General features: G+C 44.8%; 1 protein-coding gene across 1 annotated transcript in view; it reads right to left on the bottom strand.

The window, feature by feature from the left end:
• Window positions 1-16,370, bottom strand: part of CNOT6L (CCR4-NOT transcription complex subunit 6 like) — an 844,987-nt gene that overhangs the window by 139,968 nt on the left and 688,649 nt on the right. Inside the window, exon 10 of the mRNA XM_085640943.1 lies at window positions 1,900-2,127. Within this exon, the coding sequence (XP_085497069.1) occupies window positions 1,900-2,127 (228 nt within the window). The remainder of the gene's footprint in view (window positions 1-1,899; window positions 2,128-16,370) is intronic.

Below are 16,370 nucleotides of genomic sequence, written 5' to 3' on the forward strand. Positions count from 1 at the left end.
ATGTCTGTGGTTTATAGGTTTTCATGGGTGGCACCACATCACAGCCCCAAATACAGAAGCTACTGCTTATTTATCAAAGTAGCTCTTTAGGGCCTTTTGTGTGGTGGTCTCTTGGCCCACCCACACAAGTAGGGTACGTTATGGGGGGGGGGGACATGTGAGCACTCTGGTTTGTAGAAAGTTTGTGGCTCCCCACAGATTTCAGCACTTTCCGTCACAGAAATGTGAAGAAAGTGATTGTTTTTTTAACCAAAGTTTGACGTTTCCAAGGGCTTCTGGGTAAAAAAACACTTGTTGAGAGCCATGTAAGTCACCTCACTCTAGATTCCCTCAGTAGTCCAGTTTTCAAAATATTGCAAGTTTGAAGTTGTTCTTGGTGCTGGCTGAGCTATGGCCCATAATCCACAGCTACCCACTTTGCAACAAAAAAAGGGTCAGTTTTGATTGGAAAAATGTTATTAATCTTTGCTGCGTTTTGGGCAGTTTCCTGTTGTGTGCACTAGACCTACCCGCACCAGTAAGGTACCACTTCTATCATAAGACATGTGGAAGCATACAATAGTAGAACATTTGTTATTAGCAATTGGACTTTGCTGCATTTGTACCCAACAAATGTAAACCAGTGCGTAAGATGCCCTCTAAATCATATGCTAGTACATGAACCCACTAATTCAGAGATGCACAAATAACTAATACTCCTAAACTCCATATTTTGTGCCAATTTCAGAAATAAATAGGTTTTCTTGATACCCATTTTTTACTCTACAGATTTCACAATATGAACTGGTCTATTCTCGGTACACAATGAAAATCCATTGTATAGTCTTGGTACACAATGAAAAGCCATTGTACTGTGCAACTCATTTGTTGTGTACCTTTCGTTCTTGGGGAATCTACAAAACCTATTTATCCCCGAAACTAGAAGGGTCTAGTGAACGTAAGGATATATTGCTTTTGTAAATCGGCCATTGTGACAAAAGGTTACAGATGAAAACGTCACAAATAGTCTTTTCCAACTCATTTTCAATATTTCTTTATTCAAACAGTTAGGTTCTTTGGGGGAATCCTTGAGGGATCTACGCATATGAGCGCTTGCTGAACACAGAATTGTGTCTACTTTCCAGAAATCTATAGCTTTCCTGGATCACCCATGGGTTTCACACTGGTTTCCCGCACAAAAAGGAAGTAGGTTGACAGTACAAATAATGATAGGTAGTTAAGGGGTTAAAGTGACATGTTAGCATATCAATAAATAAGCATCTAGGGGAAAGATGGAATTTAGTTTCTGGTAACGGACATAAAAAGTTTAAAGGCTCCAGCCTCATATGTCATAATTTCAATAAATTACATTGTAAGATTGATTATTACTTTGCTGCTTCTAAAGCGGCAAATTCAAGACATATAGATCTGACAGAAAATAAAATGACTTTAAATAAGTCACTTCAGCAGCAAGTTGCAATTAACGTCGTAAATTTTGCAACTAATATCAAACTCAATTGACAAGAAGCAAGTATGAGCCATTGCTTAATTTATCACAAAAAATGAGTGCAAGGGCCCTTATCAGGAGGCCACTGAAGTTTGCACCACCCACTGCCCCTGCCAGCACTGCCAATGACTCTTGCAAGTGTGATAATTCAGACTATTCCAGACCCCCAAAGCTATAAGAATGGCTTGGGTGGCAGGTATCAGTAATTTTTAATGTACAACTGTTGTTGTGCTCATATCTAAATTACACAGACAGCGCCACCATGTGGCAGACCGTCATAAGTGCTGGAGTTGACAATTAAGTGCCAGTGCCGAGCAACGGAAACCACCAGCTCAAATTAAGCACTGGTATGATTATGAGGTGAGTCAAAAAAAAAATCATACTGACTTTTGGAACAACATCTGTAGACTCACCTGAATCTGGCAAAGAATTGAGATCCGCGCACAAAACCAGCGGAATGGCATTTAGATCCATTGGGGGGCTGCTTGGTCTAATGGCAGACTTCTCTAGGATCATTTTCAGCTCAGAGATAAACATCATTGTCTGAATCAGCTTCACATCTGAAAATTCCGGGTCCCAGTGCATGTGTGCATTTGCTACTAACAGTAGTTGTTTATCCGCACTATTAAGAGGCTTCACTCCTGTGCAAAATGAATAAAAACATTATCAACGAAATATATGTGGATTGACAATTTTCACATTGACACAGTATTCATTAAAAGCAGTATACTGGAAAAAAATCAAACGGGCAAAATAAAATGTCGGACAGAAGTGTACATGATTGATACAGCCACAGTTACATTCCACAGGTTGGTGTAATGGTACAATTTATCCGATATAATGGAGCAAGAATTCATATATCACATTCTCATTGCACATTAAGTTGTGGCAAGTTGTTTAGCAAATATTAGGAAAAATTTGACTTCTCTTGTAACTATCGGTTTGTAGCCTGTGGTGCTGCAAATTCACATGCTCTGCATACTCCTGCCAACTAGTGTTGGGTGCAACCTGTACACGTTGTTTTTCTTTAAAGATGATTATAGTCTTGTGATAATTTGTGACTTTACCCCCCAGACTCACAAGGCACCAAGACAAAGATTTCACCTCTGATTGTCTTTTCCCTCCAATGAGAAAGTGAAGTATCCAATTAGAAACTGAAGTAAGAGGATCAGAGTGAAGTAGCCATTTACAATGTAAGAATGGATTGTGAAAGATAACATGTAATGTATGTGCTGTAAAAACATCTGAAGCATGCAAGCAGCATGCTTCAGATGTTTTTACAGCACATCTGGGGAGATGGGAGCATGCATGGGAATTTACAACACTATAAGCTCTACAAATTGATGGTTACAAGGTAAAAAATATCTTTTTGTAGCATGTGCTGCTGTAGATCACATGTTCTACTTAGACTAAAAAGCAAGGCATCTGAGCAGGTGACGTAGATAGTTAAGTACTGTCTGGCTGACCTGTGGTTTTCGGGGATCATGAATGTCTATATAGTAATGTTTTGTGAGAGTCAATGGTGTGAATCACATAGCATCTTTGCAAATATCTGCTCATGGTATGTTACCTATGAAGGCCGCCGTGGCTACATTTTTATGAGTAGAATATGCTCTAGGCACTGTATGTAAAGTATGCTTATTTGTATTTGTTTTTCCATCTAGCAAGGCCCGACTCCGAGATGGGTTTCCCAAGTGTATTTTGGGAGAGCAACTACCAGTTGTTTGATCTTTTGAATGATTTGATACGGTCAATGTAATACACAAGATCCCTCTTTATATCTAATGTATGTAATGTTTGTTGGAAAATTTACAAAATGTCCCTATTAAGACAAATTAGAATTGCTTATAGACAGAGTACTATTGTTGTTGGAACAAATTATTCGGGTTTATACAAACACTGTACACAATAAAAGCACTTTAGGAAAACTCTATGTGAGACAAAATTATTAAAAATTATCATTTATTTCCATTCATATAGTGACAAATAGACAGATACCTATAACTCCCAATACTGGGTTACAATCTATAATCCTTATAAAATGAGTTAATTCAATACATTTAGAACACAAGAATTAAAAGTCGACGCAGCGTTTCGGTGTTGTGTGCAATATTTCACCTTCTTCAGGACTAAAAAAAAAACTGTATTTCATCTAAAACAAAAGAGAAAATTATCCATTTAAACATTTTTATGTAAAAAAGTGCAAATTAACAAAGTAAAATGACAGTGTAACCCTATTCTTTCACAACATCCTCTGTATTTTATCAAAAACTACCACGTGGTCATCTTTGGTAGCATTTTATGTGTCTTCTGGTATTGACACTGAATATTCTCTCTCACATGTCTCTTGTAAATTACAATATAATCAAAACTGCATACCTCATCTTAAATTTGAGAGTGTATTAGGAAGTGGAGGATGACCTTCCAGTTTTGAATTCCTGCCAGGTTAAATAATTTCGCCTACATTATAAACAGAAATCTCTAACCATTTCATTTGTTCTATTTATTTATTGTAAACGAAGGTTGGCATACCTGAATCATATATAAAATTCTTTCTTTTTGTACCACGAGAAGCCACCAATAATTGAGTATTTTTTCCTTTTATTCCCGGACACCAGAACTACTTAAAAATAATCGGTTTTTGTAGTCTCTGTTGGGAGTCAAATGAAGAACCTTGTTAGCTCAACCACCCCCTAGTGACACGTTTATGTATCTGGAATCATGCTAAAATCTCTCACCTCAGTTTTGAGAGCAGATCAGACTTTATAGTCCTTGTTATAAATTCTTTAGGACGGTACCCTTGCATCTGGTAGAAGAAGTTTCAATTTTCTTCAGTCTCATAGACTGCCTAAATATATAAGATGCGTATCATATAATCGCTCACATGACATATAATCACCATTATATAATTGCTATACAAAGGCACTCAATGTTTTTATCTCGATTAGCACCCTTAGTACCGGGTTATTATTATTGATTGCCAAAATCCCTTGTTCTTTAAATATGCATCTTCCGGGTTTTTGTCCTCGTGTACCTTTATCGTTTCTTAAATTAAATTGCATATTGGTTGAGTTATCTGCAATGTGTCTTATATAGGGCAGATAAAGTCAGCTAAAGTAGAACAAATATTGACTATTGTTAGGACTAAAAACATAGAGCAGGGCAGATTAAAGAAGAACGCCTCATGCATGCTAAATGCTATAATCTAGCTACAGCCATGTGGAATTTGTTGCCGCTTACCTCGTCAAGTTAATTCGGCCTCCCTGCTCTCGTGGTACATCCAAATCGGGTTTACGAAAGGATTGCAATTTCCATTTGTTTTAAACCCGTTTAACCGGATGTGTCATTGACGTCATATCCTGACGGATCGGCTGCTCGCACTGTGTCTGTATACCTATCTTGTTTCTAAGTGACAGCGGCGGTCATTTTGTAGAGGACAAGGGCTAATGCAGGGGATAGTATAAAACGGAGGAAACTGAGCATTAACCGCTTTTTAAGAATTTCTAATGTTACGTATTGTTAAATCGTTATTCTATTCGTCCTGTCTTTGTTGGGTTATATATATGGGGATATATTTATGATAACGATATATAATGTTTTAGTACAACAACAATTATATTTGCCACATGGGTGCTAGAGCCTCGTTGCAGTCTAGAATTAAAAATTAATCATACGTGGTACATTTTATTTATTTGTCCATACAATGGATTACAAGGTAATGCTTGAAAGTAAAGGAAGCCTAAAGGAGATCGAGCGGCCATCTTGGAGTACCTAAAATGATAATCACATAATGGAGTACTTAAAATGATAATCACATAATGGTTTATCTAAGATTGAAGGAGATAGTATCCACTTCTGTATTTAACCTAATCCTATAGGGCTCCAAAATTCTAGCTCGTAGTGGCCCCAGTTGGAGCGTAGGGCCACAAATGGTGGATTTCAATTACCCCTCATTCATTAATTGCTTGGCTCAAGATGAATAGAAACGGAATAGGGATATAAGGGTAAAGTTTATTCTAAAGAAATCACAATAATCTCTCCCAGTCCTCCCTATTATTTAATCCATTTTTGTAAGTATCAATACGTGACATGAAATATTGTTCACGTTTCTTTCTTTTTGGAGCTACATCGCCGCCTCGTGTGTCACAAAACACAGTTTCTATGCCACACCATTCCAGATCTTCTATTGAATGGTCGGCCTCTAACCAATGTTCCACAAGTGGAGCTGTCATTCTTTTGGTTCTAATTGCAGATTTGTGTTCAGTGATCCTTGTTCTAATTTCACGTGAAGTTTCTCCAATATATGCTTTCTTGCATGGACAGACTATCGTATAGATGATGTTACGAGTTCTGCAATTTATCAAGCTTCTTGTGTGGTGCTTATAACCATTATGAGTTATACAGCTGCCGCTCTTAATGTTGCCACAACTCTTACAGGAGTTACAAGGAAAAGTACCGACAGGAAATGGAGTATTATTAATGGTACTTTGTTTGGGTGTCCTATTCTCTCTATATGTATGTACTAATTTGTTCCGGATAGTACAGTTTCTTCGGAAGGAAAACATTGGTCTTGTTAGATTAGTATCATTTCTATCTCTAAGTAACGGCCAATTCCTGTTGATAATGTTTTTAACCTTATTGCTAATGTTACTAAAGTTTGTTACAAAAATTAAGGGTAAATTTTGAGAATCCGTATTTTTATTCTCTTTTTCTCTGAATAACGAATCTCGATTTAAATATTTCGCTCTTTTATAGGCCTTGCGTATAAGATTTTTAGGGTATCCTCTATCTCTCAGTTTTTGTGATAGTGCATCCGAATGTCTGTTAAAATCATTAATATCAGTGCAATTGCAGCGTATTCTTAAAAATTGTCCAAACGGGATATTGTCCCTTTGGCACATGGGATGGTTACTTTGGTAGTGTAACATGGTGTTACGGTCTGTTGGTTTAGTAAAAAGCTCTACTTTGAGTTTACCATCCAACCCGAATAATTTGTTCCAACAACAATAGTACTCTGTCTATAAGCAATTCTAATTTGTCTTAATAGGGACATTTTGTAAATTTTCCACCATTTACCCCCCGTCCCGTTGTGTGTTGCACATTGGGGTAGCTCCCCTCTTCAATTTCTTTTCTATTTTGTACAGCTAGTGAGCTGGGGAGTTTTGTCTTTAATCTGTGAATAATGACACACAGCAATCTAGCTTAATCAAAAATTAAATATGGATGCTCTAAAAACGTATAGTTTCTCAGAAGAGCAATTTAACAAAATCATTAATGGTACCTCAAAAGAATTCTCGACAATCAATACAAATAATGGCAATGAAGATAAATGGAGGGATCTTTGGAATAGTAAGAAAAAGACCGTTAGAACGGAATTACATGCAGACTTCCTTATTGAATATTGTAGGAAAGGAATTATACCAAGAGGTCTACAAGTTAAAAATGAACCCGGTATTTTTATTAAACATTCAAAATTTATAGAGAATTGGACATTTATTGCCAATCGCTGTAGTCGAGATTGGATGCTGTTGATTATAGAGACAGCACATGAGATACTTATTATTGAAAAGGGTGAAATCGAAGCAATGGAAAACAAATTAAAAGAAGACAACTCATTAGAAGAAGCTAAAAAGAAACTAGAGGAAATCCAAACCGATGTGTCAAGTTAGAGACTATTTACTTAACAAAAAAGCGAATAAATTAAGGAAAGATGTTCTGAAATACAATTTAGAATACGTTTATCCCTACTTACAAAAAGATTATTACGAGCGACCGAGGGAAGACTCATATAATAGATCAAATTGGCAACAACCAAAAAGAAACTTCCCTAGGAAAAAAGTAACTTTTTTTGATACCTCGTATACCAGCTCTGAGTCCGAAGGGGATCAACCAGATAATTCCAAGAGAGGTGGGGACATCGCACCAAGTACTAGCAGAGACTCGCTGTCTTTTTTGGACCAACGACATCAAAACTCTGGTCCGATTCGAGTGCGAGGGCGAGGGCAAGGACGGGGCCGGGGGAATACATATCCCCACAATTCCCAACAGAGACGTCCCTATATGAGAACCAGGAGTCAGGTTCATTGGGAATAGAGAGTCTCACAAAAGCCCCTATTATCAACCTATCCAGCACAACCCTGAGTGAACCTGAGATTTCCCTATTAGAAAAAGGGTTAGGCTATGCCATTTGTACACCTGTAGATAAGTTTGCTTTAGAAAGAGACCTACAAAACTTTTTCAGAAAGATTAGACTAAATGAATTTTTTAAAGATAAAGAGGATAGTCGAACTGTTGTAGATAATAAATCTGGCCTTAAACCCAAGTCCCACTGAACCCCGTCTCTAAGTCAAGTGAATAAAAAAGTTGATCTCTTTGAGAAAGTCGTAGAGAATAATATTGATGCTTTGTTCACAAAAAAGGTACGGTGGCAAAACAATCTTAACAAAAGTGAACGTATAGCCTTAACTAATTTGGAACGTCGCCAGGATTTAACTATTAAACCTGGCGATAAAGGAGGGAGTATTGTAGTGATGGACACCACAGATTATAACAACAAGATTCCTAGTATGCTCAATAATCCCCTACATTATGAGAAATCTAACAAAGTAGAATGGAAGGCACTAATGGAAAAAGTAGGCAGACTTTTAGATTTTGCGAAAGAAGATGAGATCATTTGTTCAGAGGAATATAATTTCCTCAGAAACTCTAATCCAAAAATACCGGCACTATACGGTTTGCCTAAAGTGCATAAAGATCTAAAAAACCCCCCCATGAGACCAATAGTATCCAGTATTGATTCCTTAACGGAACCTCTTAGCAAATACGTGGATACATTTCTACAGCCATTGGTAGTGAAGCAGAGGGCCTATATTAAGGATACAACCTCCATCATCAACAAAGTTGAAGGTATTGCATACCATCCAGTCAACCAATGGCTTGTGACGCTTGATATAGAAGCCCTCTATACAAATATACCCCAAAACGACACAGTACAAATGCTTGAGGGTCTGTTACAAGATGAAAACGGTGATTTATCAACCCATTCATCGTTTATCATTGATTGTGTGGAAGTCATCTTGAAAAACAATATTTTCCTAGTTGGTACAGAATTATATAAACAAATCAAAGGTACCAGCATGGGGGCCACCTGTGCTCCCAGTCTGGCCTGTTTATATGTAGCCAATTTTGAAGAGAAACATATCTTCAACTCGGCGGCACCGTTCTATGAAAACATCTCCTATTGGTCACGTTATATCGACGATGTTTTCTTCATATGGAGCGGTGCCATCGAATCACTAGAGGATTTTATCACCTGGTTAAACTTAGGAGATGCCAATCTTAAATTTACATCCACTATGGATAGGACACAGTGCGATTTTTTAGACATTACAATAAAACATTTGGATGGTAAACTCAAAGTAGAGCTTTTTACTAAACCAACAGACCGTAACACCATGTTACACTACCAAAGTAACCATCCCATGTGCCAAAGGGACAATATCCTGTTTGGACAATTTTTAAGAATACGCCGCAATTGCACTGATATTAATGATTTTAACAGACATTCGGATGCACTATCACAAAAACTGAGAGATAGAGGATACCCTAAAAATCTTATACGCAAGGCCTATAAAAGAGCGAAATATTTCAATCGAGATTCGTTATTCAGAGAAAAAGAGAATAAAAATACGGATTCTCAAAATTTACCCTTAATTTTTGTAACAAACTTTAGTAACATTAGCAATAAGGTTAAAAACATTATCAACAGGAATTGGCCGTTACTTAGAGATAGAAATAATACTAATCTAACAAGACCAATGTTTTCCTTCCGAAGAAACTGTACTATCCGGAACAAATTAGTACATACATATAGAGAGAATAGGACACCCAAACAAAGTACCATTAATAATACTCCATTTCCTGTCGGTACTTTTCCTTGTAACTCCTGTAAGAGTTGTGGCAACATTAAGAGCGGCAGCTGTATAACTCATTTTTTTTTTTTTTTTTGAAAACCTTTATTAACCGCAGTTGCATCAATTGACAATGTACTGTCCTTTGCCAAGGCATCGATTCAGCAATACAAAAATACAAACGTTCAGATGGTGAGACACAGCCATTTAGCCGACAACCCGGAGGTCCGGCGGCGGTAAACAGTTGAACATATGCATAGGAATCAGGTATGTACATTGTGTGTAAGTGGGTCGATGGTGCTTTTCTGTATTTCGTCGTGTCTCATCTGAAGCGTATTGCCTGCAAGAGAGGAGAGCGCTGTGTGCCAGCCCTCAGTGCGGCGCCGTCAATTAGCCCCTAGACTCGTAGGGGGAATCGCGCTAGGCACCAGGTCTCCCACCAAATGCCCTGGTCTCCGGGCAACGGAGTCCCGGTGGCCTACTCTTGGCGTAAGCTGGAGCGCGACGAGGAGGTTGCAGTATAGCTCACAAAGACGCACATAGCAGCGTGTACATCCGACGAGCCCAGTGTGCCGTTTCGCAGCCCAGCCCTATGCGCGCGGCGCATGTCGCTCTATTATCCCTTCAGCAGTGCGCTCCCCGGGCCGCCGAGTGCCTGTGCAAGCCTGGCGTGGAACTCTGCACATTTCGAGTGGATCATTCCACGTTTGCCAGGCATAGCCGCCGTCTGCGCGTAGTGTACGCCAGTGCTGCCTCATCAGTGCTACATAGAGCGCGCTAGGTAGGGCAGCGCCTCGGGGGAGCGGCAGCTGTATAACTCATAATGGTTATAAGCACCACACAAGAAGCTTGATAAATTGCAGAACTCGTAACATCATCTATATGATAGTCTGTCCATGCAAGAAAGCATATATTGGAGAAACTTCACGTGAAATTAGAACAAGGATCACTGAACACAAATCTGCAATTAGAACCAAAAGAATGACAGCTCCACTTGTGGAACATTGGTTAGAGGCCGACCATTCAATAGAAGATCTGGAATGGTGTGGCATAGAAACTGTGTTTTGTGACACACGAGGCGGCGATGTAGCTCCAAAAAGAAAGAAACGTGAACAATATTTCATGTCACGTTTTGATACTTACAAAAATGGATTAAATAATAGGGAGGACTGGGAGAGATTATTGTGATTTCTTTAGAATAAACTTTACCCTTATGTCCCTATTCCGTTTCTATTCATCTTGAGCCAAGCAATTAATGAATGAGGGGTCATTGAAATCCACCATTTGTGGCCCTACGCTCCAACTGGGGCCACTACGAGCTAGAATTTTGGAGCCCTATAGGATTAGGTTAAATACAGAAGTGGATACTATCTCCTTCAATCTTAGATAAACCATTATGTGATTATCATTTTAAGTACTCCATTATGTGATTATCATTTTAGGTACTCCAAGATGGCCGCTCGATATCCTTTAGGCTTCCTTTACTTTCAAGCATTACCTTGTAATCCATTGTATGGACAAATAAATAAAATGTACCACGTATGATTACTTTTTAATTTTAGACTGCAACGAGGCTCTAGCACCCATGTGGCAAATATAATTGTTGTTGTACTAAAACATTATATATCGTTATCATAAATATATCCCCATATATATAACCCAACAAAGACAGGACGAATAGAATAACGATTTAACAATACACAACATTAGAAATTCTTAAAAAGCGGTTAATGCTCAGTTTCCTCCGTTTTATACTATCCCCTGCATTAGCCCTTGTCCTCTACAAAATGGCCGCCGCTGTCACTTAGAAACAAGATAGGTATACAGACAGTGCGAGCAGCCGATCCGTAAGGATATGACGTCAATGACACATCCGGTTAAACGGGTTTAAAACAAATGGAAATTGCAATCCTTTTGTAAACCCGATTTGGATGTACCACGAGAGCAGGGAGGCCGAATTAACTTGACGAGGTAAGCGGCAACAAATTCCACAAGGCTGTAGCTAGATTATAGCATTTAGCATGCATGAGGCGTTCTTCTTTAATCTGCCCTGCTCTATGTTTTTAGTCCTAACAATAGTCAATATTTGTTCTAATTTAGCTGACTTTATCTGCCCTATATAAGACACATTGCAGATAACTCAACCAATATGCAATTTAATGTAAGAAACGATAAAGGTACAGGAGGACAAAAACCCGGAAGATGCATATTTAAAGAACAAGGGATTTTGGCAATCAATAATAATAACCCGGTACTAAGGGTGCTAATCGAGATAAAAACATTGAGTGCCTTTGTATAGCAATTATATAATGGTGATTATATGTCATGTGAGCGATTATATGATACGCATCTTATATATTTAGGCAGTCTATGAGACTGAAAAAAATTGAAACTTCTTCTACCAGATGCAAGGGTACCGTCCTAAAGAATTTATAACAAGGACTATAAAGTCTGATCTGCTCTCGAAACTGAGGTGAGAGATTTTAGCATGATTCCAGATACATAAACGTGTCACTAGGGGGTGGTTGAGCTAACAAGGTTCTTCATTTGACTCCCAACAGAGACAACAAAAACCGATTATTTTTAAGTAGTTCTGGTGTCCGGGAATAAAAGGAAAAAATACTCAATTATTGGTGGCTTCTCGTGGTACAAAAAGAAAGAATTTTATATATGATTCAGGTATGCCAACCTTCGTTTACAATAAATAAATAGAACAAATGAAATGGTTAGTCCTATCTAAAAGTGATTTCTGTTTATAATATAGGCGAAATTATTTAACCTGGCAGGAATTCAAAACTGGAAGGTCATCCTCCACTTCCTAATACACTCTCAAATTTAAGATGAGGTATGCAGTTTTGATTATATTGTAATTTACAAGAGACATGCGAGATAGAATATTCAGTGTCAATACCAGAAGACACATAAAATGCTACCAAAGATGACCACGTGGTAGTTTTTGATAAAATACAGAGGATGTTAAGCGCTAGGTGGCGCCTGACCGGCATGGACGCCTGTCACTGAGGCTCCCGGCATCGGTCCCGGCAAATCCTGCTGACTCCTCTCCTGGACTGCCCTGGCCGGCTCACTCTGAGTGCGGGGGTCCGCGAAGCTGCCCTGCCGCCCCACACCGAATCCTGGGGCGCTGCGAGCTCTGGGAGCCTCCCTAGCCGTCGCGGAACCAGACCGACGGCGGGAAGTGGCGGCTGTGGAGCCGCGGCTCGGGCGAGCTGAGAAATTTAGCCCGCGGCGCCCACGAGGGGTGCAGGCCTGAAACTGTTGGAGTGGAAGACGCGGTGGCCGCGGGGCTGCCGCGGGTGCTGCTGGCACTGGCCGGGTGCTGCCCTGCTCCGGTGACTCTGTCCGGAGCCCCGGGAGTGCTGGATCGGACCCCCCCACGTGGCGCAGAGCGGCAAATCAGGCGGTGAGTGTGGCTGGCCGCGACCGCTTCTCCGGGGCAACTGTGGGGTTGGTTGTGCAGGGGAGTCCCCCCCCCATCGGGCCGTGTGTCGGCGGCCGGGGGGCCTGGGCCCCCAGCCCCCCCCCCCCTTCTCCCTCCCTTCTCCTCCTGGCTGCAGCGCGGAACCGGCTCCATCGGCCCCAGACTGACTGCGGACTCCGGGTGTGGGGGGGCTCTCACTGATTCGGGCCGCATACCGGCGGCCGGGGGGGGTGTGTGTGCTGTCCCCCCCCCTCTCCTCCCCCCCCCTCCATCGCTTGGACTCCCGGCTGCGGACCCCGACGAGTGGCACCGTGCCCCCCCTGGGGACTGCGGGGAGACGGACCTGGCGAACTGTCCCCTTGGAGACGTGGGCTGCGGCCCTGCGACTGCCGGCTGGGGGGGCCCCGAGTGGCGGACCAGGGGCCTGGAACTGGGAACTACATTGCTGGACCCCGCTTTGTTGAGAGGAGCCTGCGGACGCCCTTGCGACCAGGGGTGGGACGGGCGGTCCCACTGAGATGCCCGGCGGGGCCTGACCGTTGAGGCTGGTGCTACCCAGCCGTTCCCAGCCGGGGGTCCTTCCGGACGGGCCTCCTGCTGGTCCCACGACAGCCCGACTGCCCATTGCCGTCACGCAGGTGTATCGCCAGCCCGTTGCCCTCCTCCGCTGACGGCCGCCCCGGAAATGGGTAAGGATAGGGCCGCCAAGCCGGCGTCCGGGGCCACCCAAACCAGGATGGACAAATTCACGACCTCCGACAAGGGGCCCGGCCCCACGGGCGAACAGGCCCCGGCCCCCGCTGCAGACCTGGCTGCCATCCTGCAGGCCATCAACTCGTCCCGCGCCTCGCTCGAGGGCATGGTGGGAGAGGTCCAAGTGGACGTCGCTCTTCTCCGGCAAGATCTGAGGAATGCCACCGCCCGCATTTCGGAAGCCGAGTCCCGGATATCCACGGCTGAGGATGACATCCGCCATCTGCAAGATCAGGTTCGGGAGCTGACCACCCACTCTAAGGAGTTGCACCGCCGGGTCGAGGACGCAGAAAACCGCGCTCGACGCAGCAACCTGCGCTTAGTGGGATTCCCGGAGGGAGTTGAATCGGGCCGGGCGGACGACTTCATGGAGCGCTGGTTCCGATCCTGGATGCCGGCGGACAGCCTGTCGGCTTTGTTCGTGGTGGAGAGAGCCCACCGCTCCCTGGCCCCCAGGCCCCCAGGGGCTCCACCCCGGCCTTTCATCCTCAAGCTCTTGAACTTCCGTGACCGAGATGCCATTCTCCGCGAAGCCCGGCGCACGGATGCCCTCCACTATCAGAACCACAGAATCATGGTCTTCCCAGACTACACCCGCGAAGTCCAAGAGCTGCGTCGCTCCTACACTGAAATGAAACAAAAGCTGCGCTCCCTGGGACTCCAATACCAGCTCCAGTTCCCGGCCCGCCTCCGGGTCGTCTTCCAGCAAAAGACTCTTCTTCGATACACCGCGGCGGCCTGGACCTGGTTGGCGGAGGAGTACCCCCTGCAGCGCTCTGGGCGCGGATCGCCTCCGGGTGCACGGGGGAGACGGGGGAGACCCCGGACATCGAAGACCCGTCGGCGGCATCGCACTTTACCCCGGGAGCGCACGACGGGGGAGGCGATCACCACGCGCTCTAGGGGCCGGCCACGCCAGCGATCGAGAACCTCCTCGGCCTCATCGGCCGCACACGCCAGTCCCGTGGCGGATGGGCAGCGGGCCGCGTCACCTCGGCTCACAGGCCCTGCAACCCACCCGGTCGAGTTGGTGGACACTTCAGACCTCTCTCGCAGCCTTAACATTTGACTTTCTTTGCCTACCTTTGGGGTGGGGGGGGGTGGGAGATGCCTGGGCGGGGGTGGAATGCTCCGTTGTCAGTGTTGCTCTGGGCCAGGGCAGGTAAATCAGGCTTGACTTTTGATGTATCAGGGGTCCACTAGCGCTCAAGCCCAAGCGTTTTAGTTTGGTGGTTCTTCCATTTGGTTCGGGCGACAGATGCTTCCGTTTTTGAAGTATAGGGCGGGGGGTGGGGGGTTGGGGCTGGTTTGGGGTTGTTTCTTCCTCGTTGGGGGGATTTTGTTGGTGGGGGATGACTCCCTCTTATCTGTTGTGCTAAGGTATCATGTACTGTTTGTCCCGCTCTCTCACCCGATGCTCCGCTGTCCTTCCTTTCTAGGAGCCTGCTCAGACGCGCCTCCACTGGCCCCCTCTTCTGTCCTCGACTATGGATGACCCACCTGTCCCTAGGGCCGCCATGCGCATACTTTCCTGGAACGTCAATGGCCTCCTGGACCGTTTCAAGCGCATGGCGGTCCTCAAATATGCACAACGGGCAGAGATCGATGTGCTCCTCCTCCAGGAGACTCACTTGTTGGGTAACAACTGCCCCTTCCTTGGCCGTTACGGTTATGACAGGGTATGGCACTCAGGTTTTGCTCGGGGATCCCGGGGGGTGGCCATATTACTTCGCAAGTCCTTTCCCTTTGTCCTGACCCGGGTGCTTTTGGACCCCCAGGGTATGGTAGTGGTGGTGTGTGGCACTCTGGAGGGCCGACCCCTTACCCTGATGTCCCTCTACGCGGCGCCGTCCCTCCTGCCGTCGGCCTTCTCCCACGCAGCGGGTATCCTCCCGACACTTCCTGCGGGTGCCCTCATACTCGGCGGGGACTTTAACGCTGTCTACTCGCCCCACCTGGACTCGACGGGTCCGGTCTCCTTGACCCGCGTCGCCCGTGCAAAACAGCTCTCATCTTGGGCGGAATCACAGGGCCTCTGCGATGTCTGGAGGATCTGGCACCCGCAGACGCGCCAATACACCCACACGTCGGCGGCCCATCACTCCCATGCCCGGATCGACCTCATCTTCGTGCCCTCCACCGACTGCGCGGGGGTGCGGGACGTACGCATTCTCCCGAGGGGCCTTTCGGACCACTCGCCGGTGCTCCTCGCTCTCGGCCCCCCCCCTCTCCGCCCGTCCGGTATGGCGTCTGAACGCCTGGTTCCTCCACGACAAGGCTTTTCGGAAGGCGGTCGGGGGCGAGATAGCCGACTACTATTCTCATAATGAGGGCTCTGTCATCTCCCCCGCCGTCCTATGGGAGGCCGGCAAGGCGACTGTTCGGGGCGCCGCGAAAGGGCACCTGCAACGCCAACGGCGGGCTCAATCCCAGAAGCTCGCAGAATGTGAGGCCCAGGCCTTAGAACTGGAGCGTAGTCTGGGAGACTTAGATGATGCCACACGGTCTCGTCGCTTGGCCTTCCTGCGGGAAGAGATTCGCCTGCACTCCCTGGAGGCGGCGAAGATCCTATGGCGCTCCTCGGTGGCCCGGGTGTACGGTTGGGGAGACAAAAACGGCACTCTTCTCCACCGCCTGGCGACCTATCCCCGGGCGGGCAGGATCATTCCAGCCATCGCGGACCCTGCAGGTGGCGTCCAAACGGTCTCAGTGGCGATAGCCCAGGCATTCACTGACTATTATTCCCAGCTGTACCGTCTCCGTCCGTCCACGCTCTCCCTGG

Source organism: Triturus cristatus, chromosome 2_2, assembly GCF_964204655.1.
Source record: "Triturus cristatus chromosome 2_2, aTriCri1.1, whole genome shotgun sequence".
Classification (NCBI taxonomy): domain Eukaryota; kingdom Metazoa; phylum Chordata; class Amphibia; order Caudata; family Salamandridae; genus Triturus; species Triturus cristatus.